We start from the raw sequence: 18,050 nt of genomic DNA, 5'->3' as shown, positions 1-18,050 counted from the left end.
CTCCTGGAAAATCAATATTTGCCATTTTTCTTATATTGAAAAATAACTGGTCAGTGCAGTCAGTCAAACTTTAATTATTCAGCATCTAATTATCAGGTTTCAATCACCAGAGTCCAAGAATTTCTAATTATAGAAGTCCATTTGATCAGCGAGCACTAATCTATAAGCCATGTGGGAAATCTTAGCCTGGGCAAGTTTCAGTATGTCCAAATTTTAGGAAGATTAAACCATAATAGCATGCTTTGATTAGAAATGTTAAGAGCTAATTGTGCAATACCTAGCAAATTAGCAAGGATTAGGCCTTTTCTTTTCACGTAACTCTGAATAAAAGAGGGTGCATTGCAAGGGACGTTTTTGCTGAACCATTGTACCATGAATAAATATATATAGATAGATAGATAGATAGATAGATAGATACAGCACTGTGTTAGTGTTTCTATATTGTGGTTAAGTGATAACTGGTCTTGCATTACACTGTTTCTTGGCTGGAATGTTCACAGAAAGTCTCAAGGAAAGCGAGCAGATCCCAGAGCTCCTCACAATCCGATTGGTTCATCTCCAGGGAGCTGTCATCAGTGGAGGAAAGGTCTGTTAGCCTATCTGTCCTCTAGATAAGTGAATATTGTGATTACAGGGGAGTCACTTTGTCCATATTTTGTTCCAGAAGAATGGCCTTCTCTTTATCACCAGTCACTCTGTTGAGGACCTGTTCTCCGTTCTGCGAGTGTGGTGCTGCCGGAACTCCTCTGAACCCAAAGATACGGAGCTCCCACGGCTGACCCTGCAGTGCCTGACCGCGATGATCCACCTCCTGCACTCCGGCAGCCCTGCTGAGCGGCAGGTGGAGATCAGGACGATATTGGACAGCTACTTTCAGCTCCTCAACTGGAACCGTCCGCTGAGCAGTGAGCAGCAAGAGAGACAGAGCTGGGAAGACAGCCTGATCTCCCTCCAGAGTCAAATGCTTAGTAAGAGTGTGTCCACTAGGTTTCAAGTGTAGCTGAGCGTAAAGCATTCCTTTTTTTTATCTCTCTCAATAGGTATGGAGGCCAAGTAATCGATTTTCCTTATAAATAACATGAGTCAACATCCTCCTTGTTGTCAATTTTAGCTGCTGTTCCTGAGATCCTGCAGTGCACTGACAGGCCTGTCCTGCAGGCTGTGTTCCTCAACAACAACTGCTTTGAACACATCCTCAGGCTCATTCAGAACAGCAAGGTCAGACCCCTGTCCATCTAAAATGTGTTTGTCTGCTTTTTCAGCTTTTTATATCTGTCTTTCTGTCAGTTGGTGTGTGAGTCTGTCAGTCAACCACTTTTTTTATTTTGATATCTATTTCCCCTTTTTATTTGCCTGGAAGCCACATGTGCTATTTTAACCTTTTCTGCTTGGTCAATGTTAAATATATCACAAAAGAAATCTATATGCTTCCAGCTTATGTTTTCCCCATACGGCTACAACACATGTCCCGCTGCAGCAGCTATAAAGAGACCAGGATCAAACCTGTCTCCATTACCTCTGACAGATTACTTTTTTGTCTTGTTGTTTTGTGTGTGTGTGTGTGTTTGTGTGTGTGCTGGTGTGTGTATGTCCTGCAGCTCTTTCAGAGCAACATGCGTAGCCCGGAGCATGAGGTTGTGTGTGACCTCACCACATGTTTACTCGCAGAGGTCGAAGTGGACCAGGTACCCCCCCTTCCCGCACTTGGTGTTGATATTGGTCCGTCAGCAGGAAACTCAGCCTTCTCTTCACTCATTAAATGCTCTGAGCTATTTAAACAGGAAGCTACGGGCAGGAAGTCTGGCTTACACTCATTTGTAAATAAAGCAGGTAGCGCGGCTATATGTGACAATTGTTGTCTGGAGATCCCTTTTTAGTCTGTCCATCTCACAGCCTACGTTACTGTATATGTGATGAAATGTTATTTGAATCGAACTTGAAATACAAGAAAGGACAAGCTGGCGTCAGCTGTGCATGTTGAAAAGTTAAGATTCGTATTATGAGTTGGAGGATTAATCTTTGCTTGTGTGGGAGTGTTGATTTATATCACATTCATAATTAGAGGCTGAATTCCCTGTTGACAAGGCAAGAGAAGCCTAATGTATTTCTCATGGTGCATGAAATGGGGTTTTTTTTTTTAAATGCATGTCTTTCTTTATTTTTCGTGTGTAACTGGTTGTGCTTGTGTGAAAGACCTGGCTAGTGTCCTGGGGTTTAGATGTTGCCTAATTTTCAGCAATAGTTGGGAATTGCCTCAGTCTTTCTTTCTTTTTTGGTGGTTGGCTTTGGTTTTTGCATGCTGGGATCTATTAGTAATTAACAAAGAGGCGATTGTTTAGTGACTGGTACAGCAGTGCACTTATTTTGACCCAGTCTGCTCCAATAATTGTGGTGTGGGGAAAAAAGAAAAGAAAAGTGCTGGACTTCCTCTTGCACTTTACAAATAATCCTTCATTCAGTTGGTGAAAGATTTCCTCAGAATTGATTTGTTTTCCTTTTTGGTCATGTGCAGTTGGAATGTTCAACATCAATGTTGATCACGATGATGCACATTTTTAGATCTGCAATGCCAAAATCAACATTTTTTAACACAATCATTATTTTGATGTAGGTTTTGGAGAAAGGATCAGACAGTATTACAGTTCATGCTTTAGAAGTCCTCACAGCTATAATGAGCAACTCACCCTCTGCTAAGGTAAGGCCCTTTGTGACTTTCTATGGTAAAATCATATACCCTTCATACTTCTGTACATGTACTATAAAGCAAATTACGCTATGATGACTACAATGCCAGCAAAAATGACAGCCTCATGAGGAAAGCTGTTTTCCGTTCATTTAAGAAATCTCATTGTATTCCCTTCCATTGTATGGAAGTGTGCCAACTAGTTATCCCCTGTGGAGCAACTTTCTCCATCCTATTTCTGTCTCTTTTCTGCCTCAGGAGGTTTTCAAAGAGAGGATTGGCTACTCCCAACTGTTTGATGTGCTGAAGAGTCAAGGTCAACCAACCAAAAGGCTTCTGCAGGAGCTGATGAACATGGTGAAAAACATGTCCTTGTTACCCCCACTGAGTGCAGAGATGGTAGAAGTCAATTAGTTCTTATTGATGACCTTGTTCCTATTTAAATTGTGTTGCTGAAGTTATTGACCATGTGGCTACGTCTTATCTTCATTCTCTGTCGTCACTGTTTTTGTCCCTCTCTGTCTCCAGGCAGTGGAGGGCAAGCATGCCCACGCCCATCACCTTGGCATTAGTAACGAACAGCCTTTGCTGCTGCTCCTGCAATGGCTGCCTGACCTATACGGTCAAAGGGACCTTCAGCTGCTGGTGGCCCAGTGGCTGGCTGCAGTCTGTGGTGCCTCATTATCCTGTCGCACTGTGGCTGTGGAGGCAGGCATGGTGTGCGCTCTGCTGCAGGTTCTCTCACAGCCCCAGAGTCTGGACAGGCAGTGTGCAGATGCCCTGCTGGGCCTCCTGCAGGACCTGGGCTCCTTGTGTTTGAGACCAGAGGAGCTTAAGAGCCTGCTCAGACTGCTCAGGGTGGATCAGGACAATGGCGCAGTGGGGGGGAAGGTGCACCCCTTCTGCGCTCGCACCATCCAAATTCTCTCGGCCATGGCAGCCAGAGAAGGCCAGGACAGTGCCTTGCAGTACTTTGATCTTACTCCCCCCATGGCAGGTATTATGGTGCCCACAGTCCAGCGCTGGCCTGGCAGCGGGTTTGCCTTTCACGCCTGGCTCTGCCTCAACATGGAGTTCTCCAACAACCGTAAACCTCCTGCCAACTCTGGCACAGGGGCTCAGCATGACATGGGAAAAGGACCACGCAGAAAGCAGCTCTACAGGTGAAGCGAGTGATTTGTGAGAAGTAAAATTGCAAGCTTTTTTATATATATATATATATATATATATATATATATATATATATATATATATATATATATATATACAGTTGCGTTGAACGCCTTTAACAGATGGGTTTTCCTTTGTAAAGTTTCTTCACAGCAAGTGGAACTGGGCTCGAGGCCTTTTTCACCATGGAGGGAGTGCTGGTGGTGGCTGTTTGCACTAAAAAAGACTACATGGCCGTCACGCTGCCAGAGCACCCACTAGTTGACTCATGCTGGGTGAGTGTGGACACACATAGAACAGCTAGAATTTTGGCCAACATTTGTCCTTATTTAGCCTGTCACAAAGAAAATAGATTCTGTCAAGGAAAAAATTGCCCATTATTTTTCTAAGTGCTGTTGTCTGGGTCAGTAACTGAAATCACAATTGCTATAAGAAATTGAAGAGTGTACCTTTTGAAGAGACAAGAAGATAAAGTGGTCTATCAATATGGTTACATTAAAGCTGTCAACTGTGACTGTGAGTCTGTGTTGCTCCAGTTTTTCAATACAAAAATGTACGTTTGTAACCACCAAATTTGCATTTTTTCATTGTTGTTGTCACAAGTAGAAACTGATGTGCTCTTTAATACCATCTTCATCACAGCATTCAGTGGCTATAGTCCACATTCCGGGCCGTCGTCCATTTGGTCAGAATCTGGTCACCATCTACATTGATGGAGAGCAGCGTAAAACTGCTCAGCTTCGCTTTCCATCTTTCAGTGAGGTAACTAAAACTAGTATCTAATGTATCCTGGCCATGGAAGTATTATTACTGAGTAGTTCCCCTCTATTAATCTAACTTCCTCTTTTCTTCCCCCACCTGAACCTGACTCCTGAAGCCTTTTACCTCCTGCTGCATCGGATCGGCAGGCCACCGGACCACTACCACCACCACCTCCCCCAATCTGCCCACGTCCTCGTCCTCTAACCCATCGCCTGAGTTTGCCTTCCCCGCCCATGGCCCCTCCCTTATCCGTTCCCAGTCCTTTCCAGCCACCTTTGCAGGAGGCCGTTGGGGCTCTTTCGGAGACTCCCCAGTGCACACCATCCCAGCAGGACTGCAGGACACAGAGTGGGGAACACCCACGTCTCTGGATGGGCTCCTGGGCACCGCCTTCATTTGCCACGAGGCTCTGCAGCAGACACAGACGAGAACACTGCATGCTGCAGGTAGGTCACGCTCTGCTACAATGCAAATGTTGTTGTACACATTATACACCTTCAACATTTTATTTCTTCAGCATTTAGCTCTTCCAGAGTTCACCAGACAATCAAGTGTACAGGAAACCAGTAGTAAAGAAAATTACAGAATACTCCTAGCAGTATTTTTTATGTTTTTTATGTACACCAAGTAATGTTTGCATATTTTATGACCTACATTGGTTTCTGCTCTTCCTCACAGGCCCCAATCACGTGTCCTTATTCAAAGCAGAGGGAGAGTTATCTGATCTCAACAGCAAGCTTCTGCTCTACTACACTCCACAGGTGACCTACTACTCAGGAAAACTTGCATATTTCATGACACTGCTTTTATTATGTGATTTAAAAACACTGGTAAAATATTCTTGTTTACATGTGTGTATGTTTTTCTACAGGCCTTTAAGAACCAGATATGTCTGGACCTGTCGCCCAATCACCAATATGATGGCAGGCTTACAGGGCACAGGGTAGTGAACTGGGACATCAAGGTTAGATATGAAACGTTTTGAGCTGTTAGCTGTGATGTCTTCTTTTGAATAATTCATACAATTAAACTCAACTCTGGTGACCAAAGCGAGACTTGAAATATATCTGTGTTATCTGCTTATGACCTTATTTTGTTTTTCCTTATTTTGCTGTCCTCTTTGGGCAGGTCCCCTTTTGTTAATTCAATTTCTGAAATAAATAGGACTAATGGAAGGTGGAAGGTTACAAAAGTACTGTGTGTTTTTTTTCCCTGCAGGATGTTGTTAACGTGATGGGAGGTATAGGGGTTTTGCTGCCCCTGCTCGAGCAGGTATGTGAGGCCGAGCAGGTTTACCACGGCGGTCAGGAGATCTCAGACCTGCTGGGACCAGAGCTCACCTCCCCCAGAAGCCCCACTGCCTTGCTGCTGCCACTGAACAAGTCTGCAGGTCAGGTCATGTTTAGATATTTATGATTTTTTATTTTGATTTTTTTTATGCAGTGATAGTGTCTTAATGAAAGGGACAGTTCATCTAAATTATAGGGACAAGTACATTGTTTCTTGAAGGAGATGTTGCTGTTGAATTTCTTTTTAGGACAAACAGTATGTGCTAGAAAAGAGGCACATACTCTAATATACAATGGTCAGATTGTGAAATCGATGCTAATAGTTTAAATGCCAGAAGCAGCACGAGTCAGCACCTTAAGGCCTTTTTATGGTCCTGCAGAGTCTGCATACATTTTGATGAGAACAAAATGAGATAAATGGAACAAACAGTCTAGCAGAAGTGAGACACATACCCTCACATGACTCATCTTGAGATTTGATAATGTAAATTAAGTGCGTGCTAATGCACAAATACAACTGTGGGTAACACAGGAAATCTTAAAAGTTCTTTTGCCCTATTTTTTTTTTCTCTCAGAGGGCAGACTAGAGAGAAACAGCATTGCTGCCTTCCTGCTGATGGTGAAAAACCTGATTCGTCAGCACCCTGTCAATCAAGAGAGCCTGCTGCGCTGCCATGGGCCGAGCATTATAGGAGCCATGCTCAGCAAAGTAAGTGCCCTGCACATCAGTTTGCAGTAGCAAGTGGGAAATAATTGCGAGAAGAAGTGATTAGCATCCGAAAGTGATTATTTGACCTTTTCCATTGTAGTGCTGCCGTGTAATTGCTGTGTAATGAATGGGTATGGTGTTGTTGAAACAGCATTGGTTCTTTGAAAATGACAGTATCACATGCTTGTGTGGGGAAATTTATGCAGAATTTGCCAGATTGCGTGGTCTCTCTGACTGAGAACAAAGGATGTCAGCTGTAACATCTGTCCCTTGAAATTGTTGTGTTGAAATCAAGAAAGATTAATAAACAACAATTAAACAAAATAAAAATAAAAAATGCATATTAATAACAAACATGGAAGCCACAGTGAGTTGTGATGCACTCCTGTTTTCACTTTTTGGTGTAATATTTTGCTGATAAATGTCAGTTTCTAAACTGCTTTCTTCAGATTAATGATAATGTGTTTGAGGACAGAATTTTACATTGTCACACAGAATCTCTGATAGTCGCAGCCAATCAGGTATTGCCTTGGTGTAGCACAGCCATGCCTTCTGTCTGACAGGATATGTTGAAATATAGGACGTTAAGGTGGAGCATCCCGTAAGGAAGCTATGTCCTAATAATCATCACATGGGGTTGCCATGTTTGACAGTGGCAAAGACAGAAACACACATATTGTATACACTGAACACCAACACTTGGACTGTATACTCAACTGAGTGCAACACTTCAGCTTCAAGTTTTACTAAAAATACACAAACCCTTAGTGCACAGATAAATCAAAATAATAATTAAAAGACTTTCTCTGTGCTTCCTCTACGGCAGGTTCCTGGCAGTATGATGGACATGAATGTTTTAATGGCCTGTCAGCTACTGTTGGAGCAGGTTTTCAATGAGGGGAACGGCACCCTTCTACAGCAACTCTACCAGCACCTGCTCTTTGATTTCCGCATCTGGACTAAAAGCCATTTTGCTGTTTGTCTGGGTAGGCACAGGCAGCCCTCGTGTTGTCACACCTGTGACCCTTTTCATGTCTGCCGAAGCTGTTTGTGTCCCTTTTTCATATTTATATGCAAGACTGAAATGAGCAAGAGGAGGCTTAAAGCTATCAGAGATATGGTGATAATGTTTCGAGGCTGTGGCAAAGATTAAAAGTGAATACGTGCCTAAAGCTGCATATTGGTACCCTGTTTTGTAAATGAATGCACTTTTTCAGTACAACCTCGCATATTGGTTTGACATTTCTAAATGTCAAACTGAAGGAAGATGACAAAAGTATTCTTTTTCTCCCAAAGCCCACGTGCAGTACCTTGCATCTGTGATAAACAAAGGGAAGCAGCGCGTGAAGAGGAAATACGGAGTCCAATATGTTCTGGATACCATTCGTACATACTACAGGTGAACCTTTGACATTCACAATATGGTTTCAAAATAACACCGCTGTCCGCCACAATATATATTAAGAGTTGAGTGGTTTAAAAAGTAAGTCTACCTATTCCTATCTATTTTAAATCCATGATTGCATCTGTTCATAAGGTGATTTATTCCTTAACTAATATCTTTGGTCATAGTGTGGAGAAAGACGGAAGCTCTCTGTCTGATGAAAAGCAGACGATTCAAAACTCTCTGTTCGCCTTGCTGAAAGACTTTCTGAAGTCTCCTACACCAGAGGATCTTCACAGTGTCCTCGCATACATTCTGACTGTTGGAGAGGAGAAGCAGGTAGTGCTTATGTGTTTTTATTTGCGTTTCTTTTAGGAGTTTGATTTGATCTTTTTGATTACCATGTTTTGGAATCTGCGTACTTTCAAACTCCTCTTGTGACCACTTAAAACTTTACCCTCCCTAATCCATATTTCTTGGCATTTTATCCTCCTCCTTCACCTCTTTCCTATGTCCTCTCTCGATCAGGCGGTGAAAGCCTTGGATGTGCTGTATGAACTCTTGAGGAGCAGCCCTCCACGTGAGCAAGTGCAGACCGTGCTGCTGGAGTGGGGCGTGGAGCAGCTGTACTGCTTGCTGCTCAATCCAAGCTTCGGAGACGATGCCAGAGAGAGGGTGTTCAGGGTGAAAACAACTGACTTGACCATAAATTACTTCAGCTTATCACTTGACAGATGTTTGCCTTTTACTGCAAACTCCCATGTGATAAATTGTCAAAACTCTTACACAATTTCCCTTCGACGTTGCAGGTTTTATACAAAATCCTCAAAAGCGAGCGAGTGTCTGAGCGCCACAAGCAGCGCATCAAGCTGAAAGATTTTGGATATCTCGGCCTGGTTTGTTTCCTTGATGAAAATCCCGTAACCATGACCACTGTGCGATGTCTGTACGAGCAGGTCCTTGCTACAGGTAATGCCGAAACGGCTTTGTGCTCTGGGGTCTAGTGAGCTAGAAATGGATGATAAAATAGACCTTTTATAAAAGTTGAAGCACATGAAAATTTGCTTTTTCAAAGTATTTCTCGATAACCTTAAATAAGGAAAAGTCAAAATTCAATATAAAAGTAACAGAGTTTAATGCTCAAAAACTTATCTGCTTCATTAGGACTGTGTGTTTTTTATTGAAAAATTCTCCTGGGAATCAACGGCTTATTATAAACTCCACACAACAACTAAACTGATTAGAATAACAGACTCGTAACTTTGTCTTAATTTCCCGTTATTATAAAAGCTAAATGACATAGTTTTTCTAGAGGATCTAGTTATTAACGTAAACTTTCAAGACATTATTAGGAAATAGCGGACATGTAAGTGTTACCTTGAAATTGTATTTGGTGCATATGTTGGGAATACCTGATATTACCTTTTCAAACCAAACAGAAACAGCACAGAAAAATCACAAATACAGAAATCTTAGCCAGTATTGTTCTGATTTTGGAAGATAATAAGTGAGTTTATGAAGGATCCTAGTATTGATAGCAGAAAGCTGATTAAAAAAAAATAGATTCCCATGGCCTGTAAAATTAAATAAAATGTGCTAATTTCCCACAGATGCCACCCCTAACTTCAGAGACCTCCTGGCTGTGGTCGGTCTGTCCCATCGAGCTGAGCTCACTGTCCGCTTAGACATCTGCCGCAAGGTCAGTCTGCTGGCTTCATTTATACTCTGCTAAAACTACCACAGTCAACTTTTGAGTGTACACGTTTCATCCTAAGCACATTTATCATCATCTCCGTAATGAAAACTTAAGACTTCCTCTGTCCCTCTCTGATATTACCCCAGCTCTTTCATCTGATCTACTCCAATGATGATTATGTGAAGCAGCTTGCTAGGCAGCCCGGCTGGCAGGATGTTTTGACTAAGCTCTATGTAAAAGAGTGCTACGAGTCCCACGCTGCCAGCATTGCAGGCTCCAGCACCAACAGCTCCTTCGAGCCAAACGACCGGCCGCCGCTGTGCAGGGATAAGGCTCTGGTTATAGTGGACGCACACACAGACATCTTCCTGAGCTACCGCACCTCGCAGGACATCGAGAATGAGGAAGAGGTTGAAGGTGGCCCACGGGACATCTCTGAGGGATTCTCTGATTTGTCCCAGTCACCTCCAAGTGGAGGTGGTAAAAACTTAACTGGCTCCCTCCATTTTAAGTCGTTTGATTCAGTGGACGAGGAGAGTCACTCATCCTCCGTCTCCAATGCGGTTGATATCACCTCATCTCGTCCCGACGAGGGGAGAGACTACCAGCCCCTCTCCCCCTTTGGTAGCCCCTTTGATTTGGAGCTAGGGGGCATTGGAGATACTGGCCCACACACTCCTGCAGGTAGTCTGACAAACACGCCATCTCCTCTAGAGCACGGAAAACCTTTTCCACCTGCCAGACCTAGGAAGAGCTCCAGTTTGTCCAACGTGCTGGATGATACCAGCTATGGGACAGACCCTCCAACTGGAGACACAATCTCCAATACGTCCAACCCACAGGTATGGCTGCCTCCTCAGCTCAAATATTACTGATACATCAAGCCTGTTATTTGTCTTTTTTTATGAGCCTTTATAGTCTTAGGTCTTTTATGTAAGGATTTGGGACTGAGTGTTGTTTGCGTTACAGCAGACCCCGGAGGAGGAGCTGTGCAACCTGCTAACCAACATTGTCTTCTCCGTGCTGTGGAGCGGCAGTGGGGCGGAGGTGGTGGAGGATGTGGTGTGGAGAGGGAGAGGGCAGGTCTTTTCTGTTCTCACCAAACTGGGCTCCTCTTGCCAACTGGTCCGCCCTCCCGATGACATCAAACGCAGGTCAGTGACAGTGATTCACATTTACTTCCCCTCCAAGAACAAGCACACTGCATTGGCAGTGAAGCTGTCCTGCAATGGAAAAACAAATTGAACCACACCTTCAGCTGTGCCACCTTTTGTCTAAATATCCAGAAATGTTATTGAGTCACACTGAGGCGATGTATTCATAGTCTGTTTTCCACGCTGTGTGCCAGTCTGTTGGAGATGATGCTGGAGTCGTCTCTGTCAGACCTGAGGGACGCCCAGGGAGTGTCTCTGCCTTTCTGTCCCAGTCTGGTTAGGCTCCTCAGGCTGCTGCAGGACTTCCTGTTTGCTGAGGGGACAGACAACAACACCCTGTGGAGTGAAAAGGTATATCACATATCCCACCTAAACATATGGACCACTGACATATCTTCTGTTTGGGCTTTGGGTAGTTTCATGGCTATCAACTGTCTCTCTTGATAAAGGTTGGTTGACTTTGAATACACAAGGGATAATGATGGAAATAAGCCCTTTATCCCTGATAAAGTCTGATATTATATCTTACTTAGTCTTGCTTACTACTATATAAGAGTATTGTCAATAAACCAAACCAAAACCAACAATGATATTCCAGCAGTGTGGACTTAATAACACATTGTAGCCCAAATAATAACATAAAATATCACATTTCACTTGAAATTACTTCCTCATCCGTGCTTTAAGCTTATCTTGTCTGCTAAGTGCAGCAAGTGGATGATCAAAAACAGGCTATGATGCAACTCCAGTGTGTGTATATATATATATATATATATATATATATATATATATATATATATATATATATATATATATATATATACAAAATTTGTAAATCAGATATCTTAAAAGAGAGAAAGGTTTGAGTTCATAGTTCACACCACTATAAAGCAGCCGAGAAACGTGTAAAAGAGGTCATATGCAAAAATCATTATTTAAACTTATTTTGAGAAATACACTTTTTCACTTTTTTGCTGCATTAGATGAAAAGAATGATACAACTCTCTTGTCTTAATGAGAGCAACCTCAGTGCCTGCTCCCTGCCAAGAAATAGTCCAGCACATACAACCCTGTGAGCTTTAGAGGTGCTGGTAGGCCTGTTTTGTTTCCAGCTTTTACGTTAGGCTAAGCTAACTGTCTGCTGGTTATATGCCTTATATTTACCTTATAGACATGACAGTGGTATCAATCTTCTTATCTAACTCTAAGCAAGAAAGCGCATCTCCAAAAATCTTGAACTATTCCTTTCAATTTGGATGAGGCAGTGAATCACAAACCTTCACCATGTTGGGTAAACTTCAGGCCTTGAGTTTAGCTTACATTAGCAAGACAGAAGCAGTCAGTGGAGTACTAACAGTAGGAGATTACTACATACCAGTGCAAGGCAGGCTGCATGTTTGCTTTCTATAAATACTCAACACCAGTGGAATATAGATTACTGATGAATTACAAATGGTCAGTCCAGTCAGAGCAACAGTACACTTCAATCTCTTCTTGCCAATAAACAATGCAGCAGATTTCTGCCGATTTAATGATATTAAAGACGTCAGAGACTTAAGTCAAACATTAAACAAAACATGGGCAGCTGGGTGTGGTTGGATGTTCCTGCCCTGTCTTAATGGAAAGTGGAGCATCATGGTTGGGTGTAGGTAGCATCTGAATCACCTTTTTAAATGCAGGTTTAGCTGTATATAATGAACTGAATAGGTTTAGGTTGTCGTGGATTCTGCAAGGTGTGGAAACAGGTCTAGCCTTTTTGTTGAGTCCTTTGTGGCTGGTTGTTGTTGTATTGCAGATCTTTGAGGGGGTGGTGAACCTGCTGGACAAGTTACAGGCCTGGCATAGCACCCCTGGCAGCCCTGGGAACAACGAATTGAAGGAAATGGCCCAGATTGGCCTGCGTATCATCACCGGATATATAAAACAGCAGCACTCACAGGTCAGCTGCACCCACAACTTGTCCTGTCCATCACCCAGCCACCACACCAACCATAAATGTAAAATGTTTCTCACTGTACATGTCTTTCACAACCCACACACCTGTGCAATTGAACTTTGCAGAAAATTAATGTAAAGGGGTTTACACAGTCTTTATTTAACTTGATAAGCAAACTATGATAAAGCCAGTTTATAAATACCAGGCCTTCTATGGGTTTCTTTCCTAAGGCATTGCAGTCATTCCTCTTAGGGAGTGTTCTGTATGAAAGGGCAGCTCCCCTCAGAGTTATGACTGCTGCTGCTCTCGCTGTAGGATTTTGGGATAGAGCGAGCTGTCATAAATGAACTGACCATAAGGCTTTCCATCAGATAGTGCTGGTTGTGTTCATCTCCAATGAAGTACAACTCCCCCTTAAGCAATTTGTTTTTCACAGTATCATGTTTGGAATAAATTACCCTAATTGATCCCTGACGTCACAGCTGCGGGAAAATAAAATAAGCCTGGAGCTACTTAAGTTGAGTGAATATACAAATTAAAATACACATAACGTGTAAAGAACTGTAAACATAAAAAATAGCTCTACCTCAACAAAAAACATCAGTAAAATACTGCTTGTAGATTAATGCATCAGTATTAACAAGTCAATAATACAGTCGCAGGGGCCATTTTCCTGCATGAGTACTTTTATTTCTGATCTATGATTTATTTCTTTAAGCACATTTTGCTGATCATACGTCTGTGCTTTGACTTAAGTATAATTTTAAATGCAGAATTTTTACTTTTATTGGAGTATTTCTACAATGTGGCTTTGTTACTTTTACCTAAGTAAAGGATTTGCATACTTCTTCCACCACTGATTTAAGTCCCCCTTGACAAAGACGTCCTCTCATGAGGGGTGTAGATCTGGAAAACTAAGCAAACACCATCACGTATATGTTTATTTATTATATCCCTTTATGAACTGTATGCATAGGCTCTCAGTAACAAGCACAGCAAATGATTTGCCCCTTGACCCTCTTCAGGTGTGTGTGATGGCCTATGTGAAGCTCCACAGCCTTCTCCAGACAGTGCTGTGTCTGAGCTGGGAGGAGGTGTGCTTCCTGCTGGGGCACCTGGGCGCCCCCCTGTGGCCAGAAGGTGCAATGGACGGCACCAACCGTGTGCAGGCAGAAACTTTCTCCCAGCTTGTACCCATCGTGCGTACGCTGCTCGACCAGCATGCTGACCCCATCACCCTCCAAAACCTACTGCCCAACCTGCCCATCACCAACGGCAGTACCACCTTCGCCCAGGACCTCAAGGCTTACTGTCACACACTGGAGTGGCAGGGTTTTTTCCAGCAGCAGGTCAGTGTTTTGGCTGTGCACTTAAAATATATGCCATTTATTTTTTTGTTTAAGGAGTCTATAGAGCCTCCTATCCAGTCTTTGGTAAGACTAAGCAGGTATAATCAATCATCCTCTCTGAGATACTGCTGGCTCTGTTCTTTGTCACATTAGTGTACATTCAGGATTTTCGCAATCTTGCCTCTTGGTCAGACCGTTTACCTGGTTGCTGCTAACACAAGTTTAAAAAGTAGAAAACACAAACTTTAACTCCCTAAAGTGCTTTCTAGCTTAACCCTCTGTGTATTTTAGGCAGAGATCAGTTTATGCTCAAACTTGAAGCTAGTGCCAGACACGCTCACCACTAGCTAAGAGGAGGATTTATCATTGCTCTGTATGACAGTGCACGTTCATAAATCTTTTTTGTTTAGATTACTTTTGTATACAGATACCACAATAGAATAGCCAGAGTGGCATAACTTTGGCTGCAATGACAGTTTTGAAACTTGGCCCTGGCTGATTTCACAAGCATGTCTAATGTGTGTATGTGTTTGCAGTTTAGCCTATGTATTTGTTTTAAATGAATGTATAGGGTAGTTCTATGTTTTTGTATGTTTATATAACTTAATATTTTTAGCATGAAGTGGTAAGGCAGTAAGAGGAAAGAAGAAAGATGAGTTTAAACATCTCTAATACAATAAATACCGTAAATAAGGGAAACTGTTAAAGAAATGGGGGCTAGTGTATTTGCAGTCCTGTCTCTCTTTTTACAATGTGAATCATCCTGTTTTATGCATTTAACATGCAGTATTCTTCCTTTAGGAAATGTATGTTATCATATTAAAAATAAAAAACGTCAAATTACGGCTTATGGGAATCTTTGAAGTGTAAGCCCATTATCCAAGTTATATTTTTAGGTAATTCTTTATAATTGTCTTTTACTTACATAATATAGGTTTGTTGGTTTGTGGTTACCCTGATATTGACACAAAGGTTTGTTTACTTTGTTGAGTTGTCCTTGAGTTTACATTTTTGTAGCTGTTTGTCTGCGTTAATGTCCCCCTTCTGAAAATCCACCTCCAGGTTCAGGCCACCATGGAGCAGTATGAGCTGGACACGTTTGGGAGGAGCCATGACATCATGTCCAATTTCTGGAATTCCTGCTTCGATGCCCTGATGAGTACAGCCTTAAAACGGGACAAAGACAGATCAGACAGCAAGTCCAAATTTCAGGTTATAAAACTTCCACGCTTCATGCAACAAACACTGTCATGTAACAGCCGATTAAAATGCAAAGTTAAACTTTTCACCTTACTGATCTGACATTTGTGTCTGTTTGTGTGAAATCAGGAAGTGATCGTGGACCCCTACCTGAAGCGAGCCAGAAGTGAGAACAACAGGTACCACAGTTTGCAGAAGCAGAGCTCCAGCCAGCAGGGGGTGGTGTGGCAGCACTGGAAAGCTCTCCGCAGGCTTTTGACCAGTGAGAGAGGAGCATGGGCCAACAAGTACGACAACCTCTGACATTTAATCAACATTTTGGCTTAAAATCTCTGACCAAGAATTGTAAATTGAAGAAAACATGTAATTCAGCATGAGAGGAAAACATGTATCTGTAATTGTACTGTCCTTTCTCTCTTGCTTTGCTGCACAGAATGTGCTAAATTGTAATTTTTCCTTTGCCTTATTTTGCCAGAGTTCAACCAGAGGTAAAATGGAAATTGTCCAATGCAGAGACTTATTCAAAGATGCGTCTTAAACTTGTACCCAACTACAACTATGATCCTCACATTGAGGCCAGTGCCCTGAGGGACAACATGGGTATGTCACTGAGTATAATCATATGAACTTTGCTCTTTTGTCATGTAAGCAATATACAGTAAAGTTTCACTAAAGATGTTGTTCTTTTTCAGGGGCTGACAGCCCACGTAGCTCTGAACCCCTCCCGCTGGCTGTTGCAAAGGAAGCAAAAGTTAGCGACATGGAGGATGATCAGTTAGGAGACGAAGACGTTGTCTTTTTGGATAACAAGTGAGTCCTCGATTCAAAAACACGAAGATGTGCCATGGGCCAGGCACATCGGTTTTGAAACACTACATTTCACCGAACAGGCTTATGAAAAGCCGTTGAATAGTATGTCCCTGTGAGCATTCATAAGCAGTCCAATGTAGTGTAAAGGTTTAACCTTTTTACCATGCTGTCAGGGTGGAGGGAGAAGACGAGAACCAGAAAGAAAAACTGGTTCTGTCTGAAGACTGTGAGCTCATCACCATCGTGGCGGTTGTTCCGGGTCGTCTGGAGGTTACCACGCACCATCTGTACTTCTATGATGGAAGCAGTGAGAAAGAAGAGACAGAGGAAGGTAAGATTATATGGTGAACATTACAGCTAACTTTTTAAATTCTCTTCAAAGGGCCCTTCCAGAAGTAAATAATATCTGTGTCTTCAGGAATCGGGTTTGATTTCAAGAGACCTCTGTCTCAGCTCAGAGAAGTGCATTTGAGGCGCTACAACCTGCGGCGATCTGCACTGGAGCTGTTCTTCATAGACCAGGCTCATTACTTCATCAACTTCAGGAAGAAGGTGATGCTCAGATCCAATATAACTCCTGATGAATGAAAAAGAAATTAGAATGAAATAGATGTTTTAAAATAATTCATGTCTGCACTCTCAGGTACGAAACAAAGTGTACTCTAGGATACTTGGGCTGCGGCCTCCCAACCTGTTTTACTTTGGCTCTCGCTCCCCCCAAGAGCTACTGAAGGCATCTGGGCTTACACAGGTTATTATTTAATTCAGTTCTCTCTATTAAGTGTTATTATAATCTGAATTTTGCTTATTGTGTTGGACCAATCTGATGTTGATGTGTTGAACAGAAATGGGTGTGCAGAGAAATCTCCAATTTCGAGTACTTGATGCAACTGAACACCATTTCTGGACGCACTTACAACGACCTGTCACAGTATCCTGTGGTGAGTACACTCCACCTCCCCTGAAAGTGTGCACTACCTATATTTATGTGTTTTTCTGTTGTTACTAAAGCTGATGCACTTACAGTGTGAGGAAACGTCATGTTGCACTTGTGGTTTTTGTTTCTCTTCAGTTCCCCTGGATCTTGTGTGACTATACCTCTCCCACTCTGAATCTGGAGGACCCGTTAGTTTTCCGAGACTTGTCCAAACCCATAGGTGTGGTCAACTCCCGCCATGCACAGAATGTCAGAGAAAAGTAAGTGGTTATATGACAATGTGCTTTTGGTTGTATTAAAGGGGTTGCAGATCAGTAGCCAACCGAGGATGCATACTTTTTAGGGACCGTTCGGTATTTATGGAATGGACCACCTGAGGAAAATAGGGGAGGGTCATGTGTTTTTATTCTTTGTTGATGGGAAGGTCATCCAATTTTTCTACAAGGGAGGGTCTCCCAACTTTTGTATTCATGAGAAGAGCAACATTTCAAAGTGGCTTGTTTGGTGCATATTTATCCATGTAGCTCCATGTAGCTCTCTCAGTCTCGGCCCCTTTCGCTAGCAGATGGGTGCCTCCCTATTTAGTCAGCCCGACCTGTAGCTTTGAGACCGTGGGATTTCCCAAACTGAATAAATTCCGCTCACACATATAAACACAAAATTACTTTGCTAGCTCAATCGTGTTGTTGTAACTGTTGTCTGCTGAAAAAAAAATTGTATTCATTAGCATGATTGCCATACCGTTTAGTTCAAAAACATCCAAAACACCGTATGAAAACATAGCTGACCAGATGCAAGCTTTCATTTTGAAAAGCCAAAACTCGCGCAGCGGATAGCACCAGCCGGCAGCCGGGAAGGCATGAGACGGGAGGTATATCCTTACGGTCCCGGTGATTATTTTCAAGGCATTTGAGAAGGAAGGAGTGGTAGCATGCAAGCTCCCAAATTTACGCTCGTCTGAGATATGGAGT

At 42.5% G+C, this 18,050-nt stretch overlaps 1 protein-coding gene across 2 annotated transcripts in view; it reads left to right on the top strand.

The window, feature by feature from the left end:
- Nucleotides 1-18,050, top strand: part of nbeal2 (neurobeachin-like 2) — a 35,262-nt gene that overhangs the window by 10,002 nt on the left and 7,210 nt on the right. The window contains exons 7-40 of one of the 2 annotated variants that reach the window (XM_028579959.1): nucleotides 501-586; nucleotides 665-968; nucleotides 1,112-1,218; nucleotides 1,599-1,685; nucleotides 2,612-2,695; nucleotides 2,942-3,040; nucleotides 3,212-3,846; nucleotides 3,996-4,128; nucleotides 4,496-4,615; nucleotides 4,731-5,061; nucleotides 5,294-5,376; nucleotides 5,487-5,579; nucleotides 5,834-6,005; nucleotides 6,480-6,613; nucleotides 7,440-7,599; nucleotides 7,910-8,012; nucleotides 8,186-8,336; nucleotides 8,526-8,681; nucleotides 8,807-8,966; nucleotides 9,608-9,696; nucleotides 9,840-10,535; nucleotides 10,666-10,847; nucleotides 11,042-11,198; nucleotides 12,643-12,786; nucleotides 13,809-14,132; nucleotides 15,195-15,344; nucleotides 15,462-15,619; nucleotides 15,808-15,932; nucleotides 16,025-16,142; nucleotides 16,316-16,473; nucleotides 16,561-16,694; nucleotides 16,786-16,893; nucleotides 16,988-17,083; nucleotides 17,215-17,339. In XM_028579959.1, coding sequence (XP_028435760.1) covers nucleotides 501-586; nucleotides 665-968; nucleotides 1,112-1,218; nucleotides 1,599-1,685; nucleotides 2,612-2,695; nucleotides 2,942-3,040; nucleotides 3,212-3,846; nucleotides 3,996-4,128; nucleotides 4,496-4,615; nucleotides 4,731-5,061; nucleotides 5,294-5,376; nucleotides 5,487-5,579; nucleotides 5,834-6,005; nucleotides 6,480-6,613; nucleotides 7,440-7,599; nucleotides 7,910-8,012; nucleotides 8,186-8,336; nucleotides 8,526-8,681; nucleotides 8,807-8,966; nucleotides 9,608-9,696; nucleotides 9,840-10,535; nucleotides 10,666-10,847; nucleotides 11,042-11,198; nucleotides 12,643-12,786; nucleotides 13,809-14,132; nucleotides 15,195-15,344; nucleotides 15,462-15,619; nucleotides 15,808-15,932; nucleotides 16,025-16,142; nucleotides 16,316-16,473; nucleotides 16,561-16,694; nucleotides 16,786-16,893; nucleotides 16,988-17,083; nucleotides 17,215-17,339 — 5,962 coding nt within the window. Of the gene's footprint in view, nucleotides 1-500; nucleotides 587-664; nucleotides 969-1,111; nucleotides 1,219-1,598; nucleotides 1,686-2,611; nucleotides 2,696-2,941; nucleotides 3,041-3,211; nucleotides 3,847-3,995; nucleotides 4,129-4,495; nucleotides 4,616-4,730; nucleotides 5,062-5,293; nucleotides 5,377-5,486; nucleotides 5,580-5,833; nucleotides 6,006-6,479; nucleotides 6,614-7,439; nucleotides 7,600-7,909; nucleotides 8,013-8,185; nucleotides 8,337-8,525; nucleotides 8,682-8,806; nucleotides 8,967-9,607; nucleotides 9,697-9,839; nucleotides 10,536-10,662; nucleotides 10,848-11,041; nucleotides 11,199-12,642; nucleotides 12,787-13,808; nucleotides 14,133-15,194; nucleotides 15,345-15,461; nucleotides 15,620-15,807; nucleotides 15,933-16,024; nucleotides 16,143-16,315; nucleotides 16,474-16,560; nucleotides 16,695-16,785; nucleotides 16,894-16,987; nucleotides 17,084-17,214; nucleotides 17,340-18,050 lie in introns of both variants that reach the window. The other variant, XM_028579958.1, reaches the window with a different exon arrangement.

The sequence above is a fragment of the Perca flavescens genome, chromosome 6 (assembly GCF_004354835.1).
Source record: "Perca flavescens isolate YP-PL-M2 chromosome 6, PFLA_1.0, whole genome shotgun sequence".
NCBI lineage: Eukaryota > Metazoa > Chordata > Actinopteri > Perciformes > Percidae > Perca > Perca flavescens.
The sequence above is the reverse complement of the archived record's forward strand: the minus strand, read 5'-3'. Positions and strand labels throughout refer to the sequence as shown.